This window comes from Syzygium oleosum, unplaced genomic scaffold, assembly GCF_021117445.2.
Source record: "Syzygium oleosum isolate NSW1041296 unplaced genomic scaffold, Sole_v2.1 Sole_v2.13, whole genome shotgun sequence".
NCBI lineage: Eukaryota > Viridiplantae > Streptophyta > Magnoliopsida > Myrtales > Myrtaceae > Syzygium > Syzygium oleosum.
In genome coordinates, this window is record NW_026607497.1 from 7,513,151 (window position 1) to 7,531,805 (window position 18,655).

An 18,655-nucleotide genomic window follows, 5' to 3' on the forward strand; every position below is an offset into this window, starting at 1 on the left:
TGGATCTGATTGTGTTGCCCCTCTTCTCTCTTTCTAGATTAAAGCTGTGCATTGGACTCGTTATCTGCTCAGATACACTGCTACAGAGATTTTCTTCATTGATTCAAGTGCCCCTATATTCTTAAACTTTGCCTCACAAAAAGATGCAAAAGACATAGGAACCTTGATAGTCACAACCAGAAATGAATTTTTGTTCCCAAAAGGAAGCAGTAAGGATAAGCATGGGGTCATATCATTTGTTGATAGACGGGTAGCTTTGGAAATGGCTGACGCTGCTCGAGAGAAGTGGAGGAGAAGGGAAATTAATAACTTTGAGTATCTAATGATACTCAACACCCTCTCTGGAAGATCTTACAATGATATAACACAGTACCCTGTCTTCCCTTGGGTATTGGCTGATTATTCTTCTGAGGTTCTTGATTTTAACAAGTCGTCAACTTTTCGGGATCTTTCAAAACCTGTTGGAGCTTTGGACTCGAAGCGATTTGAGGTTAGTTTTTGTCTCTGTTGGAATGTTACACTTGTCAGTAGACTAATCTATTAGACCCCCTTTCAACTTCATGGTTCGTCTCATACAGGTGTTTGAAGATAGATATCGTAACTTTTGCGATCCAGACATACCTAGGTACTATCCGAGCCAAACTACTTTATTGAACTGCTAAGGTTACACTCTAATCGATCTGTCATGTGCCTATCAGTTTCTATTATGGGTCTCATTACTCAAGCATGGGGATTGTGCTTTATTACCTCCTGAGACTAGAGCCTTTTACGACTCTTCACCGTAATCTGCAGGTATGCTCGTGACAATCCTTGACTGACTTCGCAACGGACTGTTATATTTTGTACTACTGACGCAGTCTTCTTGTTTGCATGCTAAAATGTCATATATGTAGCTCTTTTATAGGGTGGCAATTATTATAATTTCTTTTTCCTAGTGGTGTTGCAATATATCTATAAGTAAATTTTGTCGATCTTACAGTGCTGAACTATATTTAACTGATAATGAAATTTAAATCCTTAAAATTTTCTATCACATTTCAAGAACTATCACGGTACTTCCTAGGGATTAGTGTACCTATGGATAAATAGTTGTAGAGTGAGATATTGACATAATTTGAAAAAGCAAGGAGCAATCGCTCCAAAACCCTAGTTAAATTCCAAATAAGGGCCTGAAATGCCCTCATTTTCTCAAATAAGGACCCGAAGTGGACTTTGTGTCAGATAAGGGTCTGAAGTGGCATGTGAGTCTCACATAAGGGCCTGAAGTGGCCATGAGAGTCCCAAATAAGGACTTGACCTTGCCGGCCGATCAAGGGTATTTTCGTCAAAAAACCATTTTAATTTTAAATTATTTTTATTAATTTTTTTTTCCTTTTTCTAGTTTTCTCTTTGTTCTTCACTCCGGCCACCGGCGAAGCCCGGGAAGGGCTGCGCGAGGGCGACCCTCGCCGGCAACAGGCGAGGGACGGCCTCGCCCATGGCCGGCGAGGCCGTCCCTCGCTGGTTGCTGGCGAGGCGACCCTCGCCCAGATCCGGCGAGGCGACCCTCGCCCAGATCCGGCGAGGCCGGCCTCACCCAGGGCCGGCGAGGCCGACCCTTGCCTAGATCTGGCGACGGCCAGCCTTGCCCAATGCGAGGGTCGCCTCGCCTGTTGCCGGTGAGGGTGGCCCTCGCCAGATCGTGCTGAGCGAGGGTCGCCCAGCCCTTCCCGGGCTTCGCGGGTGGCCGGCCGGCCACCGGCCACCGGCGAAGAACAAAAAGAAAACCAGAAAAGAAAGAAAAAAGGAAAAGGAAGGAAAAAAATTAAAAAAAGTAAGAAAATTTTTAAAAAAAGTAAAGATGAAAATACCCTGACCATCCAATAAGCTAGGCCCTTTTTTGAAACAGATATAGCCACTTCCAAAATCCACTTCAAATCCTTATTTGAGAAAATGAGAGCACTTCAGACCCTTATTTGGCACAAAGTCCATTTCAGGCCCTTATTTGAGAAAATGAGGACACTTCAGGCCCTTATTTGGAATTTTCCCTATATATATAGAGAGAGAGAGAGAGAGAGAGAGAGAGAGAGAGAGAGAGAGAGAGAGAGAGAGAAGAAAATGAAATATGCTTGGAGTTCCTGTGAAATTGAGATGATTTTTGTCTAACTGTTATGAGTGTTTGTCAGATGTGAATGATACTATTCTTGTGAAATGGTCAATGCTTGTTTTCATTGTTTCCCTTTTTGGATATTGATGGGCTCATTTTATTATCAAGATACGAAAGAAGAAATTATTACAAGTTAGAATGCTGTGTATCTAAAAGCCTGCGATTTGCATAATAGCAGAGTCAAGAATCGTAAATTATGATTGATTATGTAATTCTCTATCTTTGAACATAAAATAACGTCTATGGCTCTTATAATTGCTTCCATACCCCAAGCTCTAGTAGTCATGTGGTTATTCCTGCTTTTCCTTGATATTGCACATGCCATAGCACAAAAAGTTCTATAATATATTCGTCTGGATCAGGGTGGGAAGTTTGACCATGCAGATCGACTTTTTCAAAGTGTTGAGGGAACGTATAGGAATTGCCTATCCAATACAAGTGATGTGAAAGAGCTAGTTCCAGAATTCTTTTACATGTCAGAATTCCTTATGAATTCAAACTCGTATCATCTTGGAGTCAAACAGGATGGTGAGCCTATTGGCAACGTCTGCCTTCCTCCTTGGGCCAAGGTATTTGAGTTTCTTCATAAAATGTTTTTTGGGGGATAAATTGCTCTTTTCTTCTCATGGTGTCCAAACAACTTTGTTAAGTTCGAGTCAAGCAGACCTATCCATAGGAGATATCATTGATTCCTCTCCTTCCTGCTTCATTACTGTGAGAGAGAGAGGGAGGGAGGGGGAGGGAGGGAGGGGAAGTGCTTGCTCAGTGAACAAGCTCTAAGAAGGTGAGTAAAGGGATCCAGAGAACTGCTTTCTTGGTCTCTTATTTAGATTTTGGCTGTAGTATCTTTAAATTCACCCAAATTTGTATAAAGTACTTGCTCAGCGAACAAGCTCTAAGAAGGCGGGAAGAGAGAGATCCATCCAAGGGCTTTCTTTGTCTCTCATTTAGATTTTGGCGGTAGTATCTTCAAATTTACGCAAATTTTTAGAAATGTAAGTAAGTTATGGCATCTGCTGTCACACTCCTTTTTAGGAGAACTAAAATTAAAAGCTGAAAACTAGAGAAATTCAGTGAAAATTGAACTGGCAAAAGAAAACGGAAACCTTAAACCAAACGGGCCTCATATGTCATCTTTTAAGTTTTGTAATAATGTTTGCAAACACTGTTGCAATTGCCATTGTAGAGTGAGTTCCTTCTTTACAGAATGAGAACTGTGCAAAGGACTAAAAGTTGTTTTCCAATTAATTTCTTATTGGTAGAAGAAAAGACAATATAGGGCACCAAGGGTTTGCAAATCATATACAGAAAGGGAGAAATTATCTACAACATTGATTGAAGTATTTGCATCCACACATAACTTTTTGCTATAACTAAAGCGTAATGAATTCAACTAACTCTCAATAGTTACTGAACTGGTGTCTCCTCTCCAATGAATGCTCTCTTAGTCTGCTCTGTCCAAAATCAACCGAAAAAACAGCCAGAGGGACTGAGAAATCTTTATTTTCTTAACACGAGGCAAAAGAAGACCTTGCCAAAGTAATAATTCTTGTTCAGTTCTCCTATAACCCAAGATAGCCTAGTGCAGGCATAAGAGGCCACCAAAATCATTCTTCTCCATGGATAGTGAAGGAGGAGATGTCTCACAGTCTCTGCCTCTCTTTTGCTAAAAAACGGAAAAAAAATCTATTTACTAGCACAATCCCTCTTTCCAGCAAATTGTCTAAGGTGAGATTATGTTCCCAAGATGCGTCCCAAGCAAATAATGGAACTATAGTTGGCACTCTCACTTTCTAAGGAAAAAGCCTCTGTGCCACCAATAATCTTCTTTTCTAGCAACCTATAATAAGACTACAGAAAAAGTTCCATCTCTACCGTTTTTCCAAGACGAAGTTCCACAGAAGTGCGAGAAATCTTAGAATTGTACGACAAATCAAAGAGATTGACAAAATCTTAACATCCCAATCTTTGGCTTGTCTCGAAAAGTCGATCTCCTAAATGATTCTCCCTTTGGAGAAATGATAGCAATCTGGTACAAGATCCTCCTTGTTCCCAGCGATGTCATAGAGGTTAGGGAAACAATCTTTGAAAGATGTATTCCCACACAAAGTATCAAGCGGAAAGCGTATCCGCTTACCATTTCCCACAATAGAATTTGCATAAGGAATAAACTCACTCCACTCATCTCTAATCCGCCTCCAAGCACTGCTCCCATGAGCTATTACTCTGCTTTTATAAATCTAACCAGTTTACTCAATGCCAAATTTAGGACCGACTACTTTCTTCCAAAGATGATAATATTAAACGTTGAACTGCCATAGTCATTTGCCTAGAAGAGCCTTGTTGATTAATAAAAAAGACTTGTTGCCAAGACCACCATTACAAGAAAGGTTGCTCGACTGTTTTTTGATTTACCAAATGCAATCCACGTGACTCATCGTAATTGCGCACAAGAATCTATCTGAAGAGCTTCCAACCTTTTGGCAACTAAGCAAGGGATAGGTTTTGAGAGACATGAGAGAGATAGGAAGATTGGAGAGAGTGCTTTTGATGACAGTCAATCTTCCTCCTTTTAAAAGTAAAGATCTTCTCCAACCCTGCAACTGCTTCTCAAGTTTCTCTATAATAGGTTCCCAAATTTGCTTATCTTTGAAATTAGCTGCCGCAGGAACGACTTAATAGGTTAAGAGTAAAGAACCGATCTGACATCCCAAAATAGAAGAAAGCAAAGCACGGTTCAGTCCATCATCAGCGGGATAAGCTCAGTCTTACTCAAGTTTATCTAAAGCCCGTATACCACTTCAAATTATAAAGGAATGCACCATATAGAAAAAGTAACTGTTGGACGTCATCTCCATAGAAAATGATAGTATCATCTGTAAAGAGAATATGAGAAATAGTCAATCCCTCACCATGGCTAGCCACTCTGAAGCTAGAAATCCAGCCCAACTCTGTCGCCTTGCTTGACATTTTTCGTAGGACCTCTATCACCAGAATAACAAGCAGAGGGGAGAGTGGATCACCCTGCTGAAGTACTTGAGACGATTGGAAAAATCCTGTTGAAGAGCCCCATTAATCAAGACCGAGAAACTCGGAGTTGTGATACATCTCTTTATCCAATGTGTAGGCCAAAACCAGAGAACTCTTCTCTGTGTTTTTTGCTGAAAGGAGTGTCTGAAAACATTTGCCAATTTGAGTGGGTTTTTTTTTAGTCTATTGAAAACAGAGTTTCTGGGAATTTTTTGAAACCAAACAGGACCTTAGACTTTACTCATTTTTTGTACTTTTCTTTCTTTTTTCATGTCCTATACATTTCTGGATAAAGAATGCCATCACCAGCTACGATTCTTGCATTTAGACATACTATTTCATTTAACTTTTGTGTAGAATGCTTGGCATGCTCCCTCTCTCCAACAGGCTTAATCACATACTGACCTTTTTTTCCCCTTCAAATGATTTTGTCTTCATGTTCGTCAGAGAAAATGAACTGAATGTTAAATGTTTTATGAGCACAACCAGAAATTATTAAGGCATTTATTGATCTATTAATTTTGGTAGTAATATGCAGTTCTTTATTAATGTTCAGGGATCGCCTGAAGAATTTGTCAATAAAAATCGAGAGGCCCTTGAAAGTGAATATGTTAGCTCAAATCTTCATCACTGGATTGATCTGGTGTTTGGTTACAAGCAACGTGGGAAACCGGCTGTAGAGGTAAACGTAGAATTATTCTCGATTTTGTGCAGTGAACCACTTAGCATTTATTGATATCTGGGAGTGTAATAACAAATACAGGCAGCAAATATTTTCTACTATCTAACTTATGAGGGAGCTGTCGATTTGGACTCCATGGAGGATGACTTACAAAGAGCAGCGATTGAGGACCAGATTGCTAATTTTGGTCAGACACCTATCCAGATTTTCCGCAAGAAACATCCTAGACGAGGCCCACCAATTCCAATCGCTCATCCTTTATATTTTGCACCTAGTTCTATTAATCTGACTTATGTTCTATCTAGTATTATTGATCCTCCATCGGCTGTATTGTATGTTGGCCAACTGGACTCCAACATTGTCTTGGTGAATCAAGGGCTCATCCTGTCAGTCAAGATGTGGTTAACGACGCAATTGCAATCTGGTGGCAATTTTACCTTTTCCAGCTCGCAGGTATTGCATATATTTCTTTACTAGATCAACTGCAATTCAACCTTTAATCCTTTATTTTGTTGGAAGATGCTTTTATTTAAGTACAGCTTGTGAAACTTCTGCAGGAGCCATTCTTTGGAGTTGGAGCTGATATTCTTTCTCCACGGAAAATAGGGAGTCCTTTGTCTGAAACTTGTGAATTTGGAGCACAGTACTTTGCGACATTGCAAACACCTACGGAGAATTTTCTTATCTCATGTGGCAATTGGGAGAATAGCTTTCAAGTTATCTCCTTAACTGATGGGAGATTGGTGCAGAACATCAGACATCATAAGGATGTGGTTAGTTGTGTTGCAGGTATTTATCAGGTCAATGTTCAATTGTCCTTGTGAAGATATGGGTTGTACATTAACGACGATTATACTTTTCTGGAAAAAATCTCATTATGATATCTTACTGTGTGAAGTGGGTGATGTGGTGTTGATTAATGCATTTTTTATCTGTACTTTACGAGAAGGCTTTGTTAAGTTAAATACAGAGCGTTTTAGGGGGATTTTAATCTCACAGTTGCTGGTCTTTTCTGTCAAAGTTAATCGCTCCTCAGAAGTCTCACTGTGATTTCTTACTACCTTGTAGATTCCATTACTGCCTTATGTTTTCCTTTTCTTTTTTTTTCTTTCTTGGGTTTTGGGGGGGTGGGGGTGGTGCTGCAGAAAGTTAGTCAGTCACAGGCTACGACAAGTTCGGGAGAAATTAAAGCTTGACGGGCTGGTATTCTAAGGGCTGTGTCCTGTGTACTTTTTAAACTGTTAAGTGATGTGTCATATGGTTGGCTTATTTCCTAAAAGCTTACACTTGGGGAAATAATTAGTCTAACATGGTATAGGTCATAAGTTTGCATTCTAACAAGCCCTCTCTTCTTTCTCCTACTTGTTATTCGTTATTCTGCCATTTTTCCGGCCTCATGTTGTCTTTTTAATGTGATTACATCCAAAAGGCTATTGGATCATATATTTCCTTTGAGATCTATACAAGTTTTACATTATTATTCATGAATGTGATTAAGATACCTTTTTCTTTGTACTGTTTGTGCTGTGTTCCCTTAAACTTTTTTTATTAGGAATGCTACTATCATCGATATGAGATACACATGACTAGAATGATTTGAGAAAAGACGTTGCTATACTTGTTCTCATTAAGTTGCCGGTATTATTGTGGCATGTAATGGTGGATGAAACTGCATAATCACTTTACAAATTATCTCTTCCATTCTGCTGCAGTGGCATCTGATGGAAGTGTCCTTGCTACTGGAAGTTATGATACCACGGTAATGGTGTGGGAAGTTTATCGTGTCAAAACTCCAGAAAAAAGACTTAGGAACTTGCAAACTGAGATTCACCGGAAAGATTATGTTGTTGCTGAAACTCCTTTCCACATTCTTTGTGGCCATGATGATATAATTACATGCTTGTATATCAGCATGGAACTTGATATAGTTATCAGTGGGTCCAAAGATGGAACCTGTATCTTCCATACCTTGAGGGAAGGGAGATATGTTAGATCTTTGCGCCATCCTTCAGGCAATGCTTTGTCAAAGCTGGTTGCCTCGCGGCATGGACGGATCGTGCTTTATGCTGATGATGATCTCAGTTTGCATCTCTACTCGATCAATGGTAAACACCTTGCTTCTTCTGAGTCCAACGGACGTCTCAATTCTGTTGAATTGAGCAGTTGTGGCGAGTTTTTAGTATGCAGTGGTGACCAAGGTCAGATAGTTGTACGGTCTATGAACACACTGGAGGTTGTTCAAAGATACAATGGAGTTGGAAAGATAATAACTTCTCTAGTAGTGACTCCTGAAGAATGCTTCTTAGCTGGGACTAAAGATGGAAGCCTTCTTGTGTATTCTATTGACAATCCTCAACTTCGTAAATCTAGCCATCCACGAAATGCGAAGTCCAAATCAGCTTCATCGGGATAGATGTATATATTAGAGTGCAAGTCATGGACTAACTGTTGCTGGTATTCTTGTGAATGGAGGTAGGTTGCTGCTGAGGATACCTTGTTTAGCTTGTCATTTTTAAATCTCTTGGTTTCTTATCTTTTTTCATTTCCTTATTCTGCATATCTTGCTATTGCTCATATTCTGTTACGTTGAACAAGGATAAATATATTTTTTCATTTAAAATTTTATATGCTGAGATTTTTTTTTAGATAATTTGAGCTCAGACGGTATCGGTGACTATTGACTGGTAGCGATTGTAACATGTTGAGTCCAATGCATATTACTACGAAGATGCAAATTCGTGACATTGCTCCTCTTCTAAATTGTTTCCAAGCTCTCTGACAGAGCTGTTGGCTTCCAAACCTCGTGTCTTTGTTGATGCTGCAGATTTGATGAAATTGATATGTTTCTTTCGTTGTTTGAGAATTACTAGGCATGAGAACCTATGATAAGCTACTAGTAATTATAAATGTTGAGTCGTATGGTTGTTTGGAGCTTCCAAATCATCTAATTTACTTATAATTGTGTTCTTTCCTTGGGAAAGTTTAGAGCACATGTTGAGGGCCATAACTTCATTCTAAAGGAAGAACTTCCCATTCTAAGAAAGTTTGGCTCCTTTTTAGTCAAATGGTTGATCTTGTGGTTTTTGGATCTTCCAAATCATCTAATTCAAACAACTAATCCTTTTCCAGTTAATTGGAGTCAGCTACATAGATTTATTCTATACCTTTGCACTCCGTTCTGTGCCTTATCCTCTTTAGTAAAAACCAATTCTCAGAGTATCAGCCCATGTCTTTTGCCTCTTACCTTGCCCCTTTGCCCTGCATCTCCATTGTAACATCAAATCTTCCCACTGAGACTTATGCTCAATTCCGTCTTCACATATCCAGATCACCTTAAATAAGTCTCTCATCTTATGCTCAATTGCAGTGACACCAAATTTTCCTTCAATGCATTAACTTCTGTCTCTTCTATAGTATCAATGCATTCAATGGATATTTGACATTGCTGTTGTCATGACAACCTATTATTTATATTTAGCAGTAAATTGAGGCTAGAAATCCTCTTATATTCATTCACTCTGTCCCCTTGCTCTCTTTTCCCCAAAAAGGTGAGGGCACAAATGAAGAATAAAACAGCCATCAAGCGCGATGAATAAAATGATTGAGATTTTTAAGAACTTTCCTTCAGTGGTACTGCTGATGGATCAAACTCAACACTGAAATATGGTCTCGAGTAATAGGAATGTGACATTGAATAGCTTCTTCTAGCTTTCTGGAGTGAACATTTACTTTGAACATACTGGAGCTTCTATTCATGACATTTCGAAGCACTCTCTTATTTGATCATCAGCATAATCTCCTCACACATCTATTGGAAAAGACAACATTATATGGAATACCTTTGAAGGAAAAATGCGAATTTGATGGGTCAAAAAAGAGCAGATCTTCTCCCAGCGGTTATTTTGCTCTTGGCAGTGTTTATCTAAATTCTCTGTGTTTTGATGTCTTATGGTTTCTCTCCTATTTTTTTTTTTCGGTCGAAATAGTTTCTCTCCTATTTGACAGTCAAAATTTATACAAAATTATATTTTGCAGGAACTTTTAGACACATACGGGATGAGATAGGTAAAGGTAAAGGCTTGATGACCTCCAAACATTTACCCATGCTTGCGCAGTTTTGGACTTGCTCCGTGATACCCCTCTTCAACAAGTCCTCTATGGAACATGTGCACATTGAAATCTTCACGAAGGTGCAATGCTTTCGGTGACATTCTCTAGACATCAAATCCTTGTTACAGTGTATTTGTGCAATGCTTTCGGTGACCTTCTACTGGTACATTTGGAAAGCATTGGTGAGTAAATATGTGCAGAGTTCCACTCTCATGTATATCATCCTTCTTAAGAGCCTTATGTAGAACAAAGGAGAGGCAGTTGTATTGATAGAAACCGGGGCTCACATTCGTTTTTGGCCGACAGCCCCATATAGCTTGTATAGATCACCTACATTTGTAATTCCAAATAAATGAAGAAAAATGTTTTCTTCTTCAAAGATGATATGTTTTCCTCCTTGGTGAATAGTTGACAGACTTCAAGACCCTTTTTTTATTCTCAATTTTTGCCTTTTGTCTGCTTTATTGACGGACCACAGCTTAGAAGTAATAGGTTAGGTAAAAGCTTAACTGTATCTATCATATTCACATTTCTTGAGTTTATGTGATTATTCTAATTTGGTGCTGAAAGATCTGTGTGCGCGAAGTTGTATAGGATGAATGGTACTCTACTTATGTAAATACATGGGAACTTTATTGCCTGCAAATCTTGCACTTGCATTTTTGGTGGAGTTACTGCTGTCCATGATTGTGAACTGAACTCGTCGATAATGCTGCATATAAATAGTTATTGTGAAGAGAGATAATAATGGGTTTAGTTCTACGTTTTCCTTTTTTCAAGATTGGTTGTTAGTTCGTTATACACAATTTATGAGTTTCTGTTCATCTGTTCTTTGTAGTTTTGATCCATGTAGGATTGGTTGTTAGTTCGTTATACACAATTTATATGAGTTTCTGTATATCTGTTCTTTGTAGTTTTGATCCATGTAGTGCTTCACGTGGTTTTGAAGAACAAAGATGTTGTGGATATCATTCAGTGTACAGGTTGTGAGGCACGCACATGTTAAATTTTCCTTCACTGAAGCATGTTTATCTGGTGGGAGTGTGTGCGCACGAGTGAGCATGGTTGTCTACATATGTTTAGGGCTCTGCAATAAGATTGCAATATGGGAAAGTGAAGCCGACTGTTTTGAGTCTGCGTCCTAGTTAAGTATATAGACTAAAAACTCACTTTCTTTGGGTGGGTTTGTCTCACCGAACTGACAATACTGGAGGAAATTGGTTTTCATTTGTCTGTTGCTTTTAATTCTGCATTTGAGGGCACCAGAAGTAATATGTACTTTTATCGTCTTAGTGCAAGGATGTGACAGTATAAACTGCAAAATGTGGCATTGAATGTTTGGAAGGTTGACTCTGGAAGCTTATCAAAGGACCATTCTTTCGTAGAGATGACGGAAAATGCTTGCTGATGCGACTGATTTCATGTTTGCATGATGCCTCAGACTATTCTTTTTTCTTCTGCTCTACCAAGTAATGTATGAACTCGTCCATACAGCGCTGGTTGGTCTCTCCATCGCCAAATAATTTCTTCGCTTCCTTGGCTGAAGCTCTCAACGACGAGCCCAAGTCATCCACCATGGCAAACCTAAGTAGTTCGGCCACCGCGTCACTCGTGAACATCCCGTCTTCTTCTTTCCTAGCCACCCCAATCCCTAGTCCCCTACCCTGCAACAGCCTCGCATTAGGTCCTTGATCGGATGTCATCGGAAGCAGCATAAGAACCCGACCAAATGCTAAGCCCTCTATTATCGAGTTCCAGCCACAGTGAGTCATGAACCCTCCAACCGAGTAATGACTCAGTATCTTGACCTGTGGCGCCCAATCTGTGCACACTATGCCGTGACCCTCCACCCTTTGCAAAAACCCATCCGGCAGCATGTCGATCGCTTTCTGAGTTGACTCAGGCGGGTCTCTCAAGACCCAGAAGAAACTCAATCTGGATTTCTCCAACCCGAGTGCCAACTCATTTACTTCCTCGTGACTCAGAACGGCCTCAGTCCCTATTGCAACGTAAACCACCGAGTTAAACCTCTGCTCATCGAGCCACTCTTTTATGCTCGCCTATTTCATGTCATTAATATCTTCGTCGTCCCCCATGCATGGAGGTAAGAAACCAACAGAAAAAAGCGGTTTCTGATACAAATCCCGCAAGAGGTCAAGCCACTCAGGTTCAAACTCGATGCACGTCCTCACGGCCACGGCCTCACTGTCTCTTATTGTCGCTCCCAGACGCACTGTATCAGTTGTTTCCGAGCTGTACTCGCTCGAATGCTGGCTAAACCTGGTGATCTCATATGAACGGAAAAAAACGTCAGACTCAAAGGGAATCCACTCGGGGACGCGTAAAAAATCCTCCATCGTCTTTCGAGGGTCTGAGCCTCCTAGGAGGATTGTCGGCGGGCCAATTAAGCAAAGCACCGCAGCGTTGAAGAGGCCAAAGAAGCAGCGGTGAATGCCGAGCTCCGCCGCCGTGGAAGGAAGCCAGTGAGAAGAAAAGTCATAGATGATCCAATCTGGTTTTGAGGATTCAAGGAAACAAGTTACGGTCGGTTGTAACTTGTCAAAGGCCATTTTGAGGAGCTGTTGCTTGGAGAAGGAAGTGTCAGCGGAGGATTCTGCATGAGGTGTTAAGTTTGGTATGTGAGGGAAGGGGAGGGGTATGAGATTGATGAGCGAAGATAGGTTTTGGGGTATTTTGGGGAGCCTCTGGAGGTTTCTTGGTGTTGAGATGAAGGAGATCTTGTGACCCCTTTGAGCCAAGTGTTTGGAGAGCTGGAAGAAGGGGATGAGATGGCCCATGGCAAGCCATGGGAACATTGCTATGTGCAGAGATTCATGGCCCTGTTGAGCTTCACCTATCTCCTCCATGGAAGCTAATTTGAGAGAGAGAGAGAGAGAGAGAGAGAGAGAGAGCTAATTAGCTTCCTATGAGTTGGTTCTTCTCTAAGGGGACTAATTTATGAAGCATAATATAGGGAGAGTCCATGTGTGTTCATTAGGGTTACCAAGTAAATTAAAAAAATGTTATTTTGACCGATACACTTAAAAAAGCTTGCACGAAATTCAAACGACAACATTTGAAATGCACCGTTTTTTGTTTTGACTGATTGACTATATCATGTCCTGATAAAAACAGCCTTCTTGTTGCTTGCAACCACGACCATCTTGTGATGCATTCTTCAGCTCCCAAGATGCATATATGTTCAATCCAATATGTACTTCTTGATTGACAAATGATAGAAGTCATTTTCCAAACACCATCCGTCGTATGTACAAATAATTGTCCATCGCCGCGCATGGTTTGATTTCCTTGCACAGGTAATCCGATAAGATCTATCAGCTTGGAAAAAATGGCCGCCTTTTGACTTGATGTGACAATGGAAAGGGATTGAAACCCATCAAATAAGTGGAATTTGCGGCTGGTGGTGATTGTCAAGGTGGAAAGAAGATGGCATTTTCAAAGATGAAATAAGAATTTAAACTAAAATAATAGTGCCGTTTCTTCCTTTTGCCTAATAGCTATGTCGTGCATTTCGCCGGCTTCCATTCACTTTGATTTGACGTCAATTTCAATATAAATAACCTGATTGCGTGTGTATATCTATCTATCTATCCATCTGTGTGTTTGTGTCTGCACATATGCATGGTGATCATCTGCTTTCTGCAAGATGCCGGGAAAAGACTCACTATACAAAGTGGTAAAAAATATCTTTAGAAGTGTAAATCATCTTTATGATTTGTCAATGAACTATTTGTATATTGACTTTCTAATAAACAAAAAAGTGAAATTTGCGTGGTCACATGATTTCCTCGTTTCATTCAATGTTAGATTGGTGTCGCAAGAGTCATAATATAGTATGATTGACATCATATTGTTATTATTCAGACTCTACTTATGAAGCTTTATACTCCAGTTAACCAGATTGATGCTGCATTAACTAACTCTACTTATGAAGCTGTATACGTCAATAGCATTTTGTAAATGTATTTCAAAAAAAAAAGAAAAACAATCAATCCTGAATTTTAATGTTAATCTCAATTCTAATTATTAGCTTCTCTCACTGATTCATATATATAATATTCGTTTTTAGATCAGGATTATATACGCAAAATTAATATCAATATGAAATGATGCTTTATTAAATGGAAAAAAGTGTAGTATGTAATACATTCAAAGCAATATGCTACCAGTGACAACCAGAAAAGACAGAGACGAGTTATGGCTAACAAATCGAATTGCACTGTTAACAATTACTAGCGAACTGTGACTGTTGGACCTGCATATTGATGTAGTATATTCAAAGTCTTACTTTTTGAGAAAAGATGTTGCTATACCCATTCTCATTGATTTGCCGGTATTATTGTGGCATGTAATGGTGGATGAAACTGCAGAATCACTTTACAAATTATCTCTTCCATTCTGCTGCAGTGGCATCTGATGGAAGTGTCCTTGCTACTGGAAGTTATGATACCACTGTAATGGTGAGGGAAGTTTATCATGTCAAAGCTCCCGAAAAAAGACTAGGAACTTGCAAGCTGAGATTCATCAAAAAGATTATGTTGTTGCTGAAACTCCTTTCCATTTTCTCTGTGGCCGTGACGATATAATTACATGATTGTATATCAGCACGGAGCTTGATAAAGTCATCAGTGGGTCCAAAGATGGAACCAGCATCTTCCATACCTTGAGGGAAGGGAGATATGTTGGATCTTTGCGCCATCCGTCAGGCAGTGCTTTGTCAAAGCTGGTTGCCTCACAGAATGGACGGATCGTGCTTTATGCTGATGATGATCTCAGTTTGCACCTCTAGTCGATCAATGGTAAACACCTTGCTTTTCCTGAGTCTAATAGACGTCTCAATTCGGTTAAATTGAGCAGTTGTGGCGGGTTTTTAGATCTATAACTTAGAGTGCAAGTAAAGGATTAACTGTTGCTGGTATTCTTGTGAATGGAGGAAGGTTGCCGCCGAGGATAACTCCCCCAAGAGATCAAACCACTCAGGTTCAAGCTCGTTGCACGTCCTCACAGCCACAACCTCGCTGTCTCTTATCGTTGCTCCCATACGCACCATATCAGGTGTTACAGAAGTGTACTCACTCGAAGCCTGAATAAACTTGGTGATCTCATACGAACGGAAAACAACATTGGACTCAAAGGGAATCCACTCGGGGACACGGAAAAAATCCTCGACCATCTTTCGAGGGTCTGAGCCGCCGACGAGGACTGATGGTGGGCCAACTAAGCAATGCAACGCAGCGTTAAAGAGGCCGAAGAAGCAGCAACGAACACTGAGCTCAGCCGCTGTGGGAGGAAGCCAGTGAGAAGCAAAGTCACAGATCATCCAATCGAGTTTTGAGGATTCAACGAAACATGTTATGGTCGGTTGTAACTCGTCGAGGGCCATTCTGAGGAGCATTTGCTTGGAGTAGGTAACGTCAGTGGAGGACTCTGCATGGGGTGTTAAGTTGGGTATGTGAGGGAAAGGGAGGGATGCGAGGTTGACGAGCGGAGAGAGGTTTTGGGGTATTTTGGGGAGCCTTTGGAGGTTTCTTGGTGTTGAGATGAAAGAGATTTTGTGACCCTTTTGCGCCAAGTGTCTGGAGAGATGGAAGAAGGGGATAAAAAGAATGTCTATCTAGCAGACAAGTTTGAAGGGGGCAAAGCAAATCCAGTTACGTCTCTTTACATTCTCATTATAGTTGTAAGCGTCCACGGGCATGCCGTTGGACTTTGCAAAGCCACTGACTATTGGAGTGAATTCCAACCGCCCAAAGAATGTAGAGTTAATACTACGAAAAACTCTAAACTAGTACAATTATGATAATTTTACTCCAAACTATTTTTTTGATCATAAAAAACCCTAAACTGGTACACCTGTGACAAATTTACCCCAAACTATTTTTTTGATCATAAAAAACCCCAAACTGGTACACTTGTGACAATTTTATCCCGAATTAATTTTTTAATATTATTTTTTATTTTTTCGAATTATTTATTTATTTTTTCTTTTCTTTTTTTCCTTCATCTTCTTCATCTTCAACCTCTGACCGGTCGCCGGACCGGTGATCGACTAGAGGCGGAAGCCGACGGGGTCAACCCCACAGGCTGCTGGCGAGGTCGAGCCTCGCCAGATCTGGTGAGGGCTCGGCCCCGCCGGCGAGCACGGTGGCCGACATGGCCGCGCCTCTGGCCAAGAGCCACCGAGCGCTGAAAGACATTGCCATTGCCATTGTTGCTGCTGTGTTGAAGCTTCGAGGGAGCGAGAGCTCTGCTAGAGAGAGAGAGAGAGAGAGAGAGAGAGAGAGAGAGAGAGAGAGAGAGAGAGAGAGAGAGAGAGAGAGAGAGAGAGGCGTGGCCGTGTTGGCCGCCGTGCTTGCCGGCGGGGCCGAGCCCTCGCCAGATTTGGCGAGGCTAAAACTCGCCGGCAACTGGCGAGGTCTGCCTCGCCCTGCAACGGCGAGGTCGGCCTCGCCCAGCGCCGGCAAGGTCAAACCTCGCCAACGGCCGGCGGGGCCGAGCCCTCGCCAGATTTGGCGAGGCTTGAACTCGCCGGCAACTGGCGAGGGCTCGCCGGCGGGGCCGACCTCGCCGGCTTCTGCCTGGACCGGCGACTGGCCAGAGGTTGAAGATGAAGAAGATGAAGGATGAAGGAAAAAAAAAGAAAAGAAAAGAAAAGAAAAAATAAAAAATAATATAAAAAAATTAGTTCGGGGTAAAATTGTCATAAGTATACCAGTTTGGGGTTTTTGGTGGTCAAAAAAATAGTTCGGGGTAAATTTGTCACAGGTGTATCAGTTTGAGGTTTTTTATGGTCAAAAAAATAGTTTGGGGTAAAATTGTCACAGCTGTACCAGTTTAGGGTTTTTCGTGGTATTAACCAAAGAATGTAAACTATCGCTTACGGATTAATTCGATATGGATAACTCAAACACACATTTATCTACGAATAAAAGTGAAAAATAAAACTAAGATTTTCTTATGTCTGATCCCTTGTAGGAACTTGTAATAACGAACTTACAAAACGGATCTGTTTATTCCGCCGTGCCTAGTCCTTGGGCGTACCCTATCTTGAATCTGGAATCAAATTTGTGTCGGCACGTGTCATACTGGCTATCTTTACCTGGTGGAAATTATGAATCAAGTCGGAAGAATCTAAGGGAAAAGGATTTCGCCCTAAAGCGGGCCGATTGTTGTTTTGGGGCACTCAAAGTAGTTCTTAGGATAGGCTGCCATTTGACACCTGGAGGAAGGTGGGATCACTATTGTTCGCCCTACTTAAGTAGTAAAACGACTCTATAAGTAAATAAGTAAACGAAATACTACTAAAGGTGTTGCGGAAGCCAAGCGATCGAACAATAAAATTGACAAACACTCTTAGTATTTCCCAAGCCTCAATTACACCTAATAACGCATGCAGTGTTTAGCCCCACAATTCCTTACGAAATAATCTCTTAATCTCACAAAAGAATTATACATAAATTCTAACCACCACAAGAATTTAATCGACTTCAACACTTGAGTTGTTGATGTAATTCCATGAAGAGAAACTCGCATCAAGCACTCGTTGAGAACGGCGCTTCCGAACAGAATTCACGAGAAAGCTCTCTGCACCAAGCACTCGCTCAAGCGGCGCTACACCAATTCTCTTCCTGTAATACAATAATATATATATACGCATGCCCAAGAAGAGAACGTGGCCGACTCAACATGGGATTGGAAACCTAGATAATTCGGTCAACCAAAATCAACCTTTTGACTTTCCTATTTTGTCTTCTTTCTTCACCGAGTCCAACTTGTAAAGGGAAAGAAATACGTTCTTCTTTTCTTTGATCCATCGTTGACTGGGTCAATGTCTATCTCAAAGTCCACGTTGGCCTTTCTGATGGACTTTCCTATTTCAAGCCATGGACTCCAACTTCAATAGGAAACTCACGTCTCTTTTGCTTTGCTCGATTTCGGATGGCCGCAAAATATCTAATTCCAAATATTTAGATTTTTATTTTGGGCTCAAACTCGAGATATATTTTAACAAAAGGGTATGTGGTCGCGACTAGAAAAGAGTATGCTTTGCTGTTGAGCTGCTCGCTGGGTTCGCCTTTTGTCTTTAAGTAGCGCCTTTTGAAGTGAAAGCTTATGTTCAATTTAGTACAATACAAACAAAAACTACACCAAAGTGGAAGTGGAAGTGCCACTATAGAAGCTAGAAGTAGCCTATAGTAGTAGGCCTAACCAAAGCGTCACGACATGTTGTTTATATCGATTGAGTTGGAGGGACGAGGGTTTACATCATCCATTCATATGGAACGCGGTACGAATCCAATTACCTGAAAGGATCATCCGCAGGTTAGAACCGCCAATTCAACCTCTAAACTCTTGTTTTCTCGGTTGATCCACCCGATCTCAGAAAAGATGTAACCTTGGAAGTTGGACAATAGTTTCCGCAACCCGGTTGCTGCGTCCAACACAAAATCGAACTCCGCGAGCAATTCCTGCCATCGCGCTTGGTTGGTTGGGAGTACGACGTATAGTGTTTTATCTGGCATGCCCACTTATAGCACGAAGAAGCTGCATCCGCTTGCCCTTCACTTAGTTGCTTTGGCACATAACTTATTTCATTCGAACAGTTTGGCCTATAGGAACCAGGCTATCTACCGCTTTTAAGCCTGTTTGCATAGGCTCGTGCACAG

General features: G+C 40.9%; 3 protein-coding genes across 5 annotated transcripts in view; 1 reads left to right on the top strand and 2 right to left on the bottom strand.

Moving 5' to 3' along the window:
* LOC115675883 (BEACH domain-containing protein B) overlaps window positions 1-10,347 on the top strand; it is a 39,974-nt gene extending 29,627 nt beyond the window's left edge. For all 3 annotated transcript variants that reach the window (XM_056317305.1, XM_056317304.1, XM_056317306.1), the window contains exons 33-41: window positions 38-490; window positions 579-625; window positions 699-792; window positions 2,509-2,715; window positions 5,733-5,858; window positions 5,940-6,311; window positions 6,416-6,647; window positions 7,571-8,330; window positions 9,894-10,347. In XM_056317305.1, coding sequence (XP_056173280.1) covers window positions 38-490; window positions 579-625; window positions 699-792; window positions 2,509-2,715; window positions 5,733-5,858; window positions 5,940-6,311; window positions 6,416-6,647; window positions 7,571-8,271 — 2,232 coding nt within the window. In that variant the 3' untranslated portion in view covers window positions 8,272-8,330; window positions 9,894-10,347. The remainder of the gene's footprint in view (window positions 1-37; window positions 491-578; window positions 626-698; window positions 793-2,508; window positions 2,716-5,732; window positions 5,859-5,939; window positions 6,312-6,415; window positions 6,648-7,570; window positions 8,331-9,893) is intronic.
* A 924-nt stretch (window positions 10,348-11,271) lies between these two features.
* LOC115663666 (UDP-glycosyltransferase 91C1) lies at window positions 11,272-12,955 on the bottom strand. The gene is given in 1 exon segment (XM_030585652.2): window positions 11,272-12,955. A coding segment is annotated over 1 exon segment (1,425 nt). The 5' UTR covers window positions 12,836-12,955; the 3' UTR covers window positions 11,272-11,410.
* A 1,147-nt stretch (window positions 12,956-14,102) lies between these two features.
* Window positions 14,103-15,687, bottom strand: LOC130139783 (UDP-glycosyltransferase 91C1-like). The gene is made up of 2 exons (XM_056317486.1): window positions 15,655-15,687; window positions 14,103-15,603 (listed from the first exon to the last, which is right to left on the bottom strand). The coding sequence occupies exons 1-2, from the start codon at window positions 15,685-15,687 to the stop codon at window positions 14,866-14,868; spliced, it is 771 nt and encodes a 256-aa protein (XP_056173461.1). The 3' UTR covers window positions 14,103-14,865.
* Between the last annotated feature and the right edge of the window lie 2,968 nt (window positions 15,688-18,655).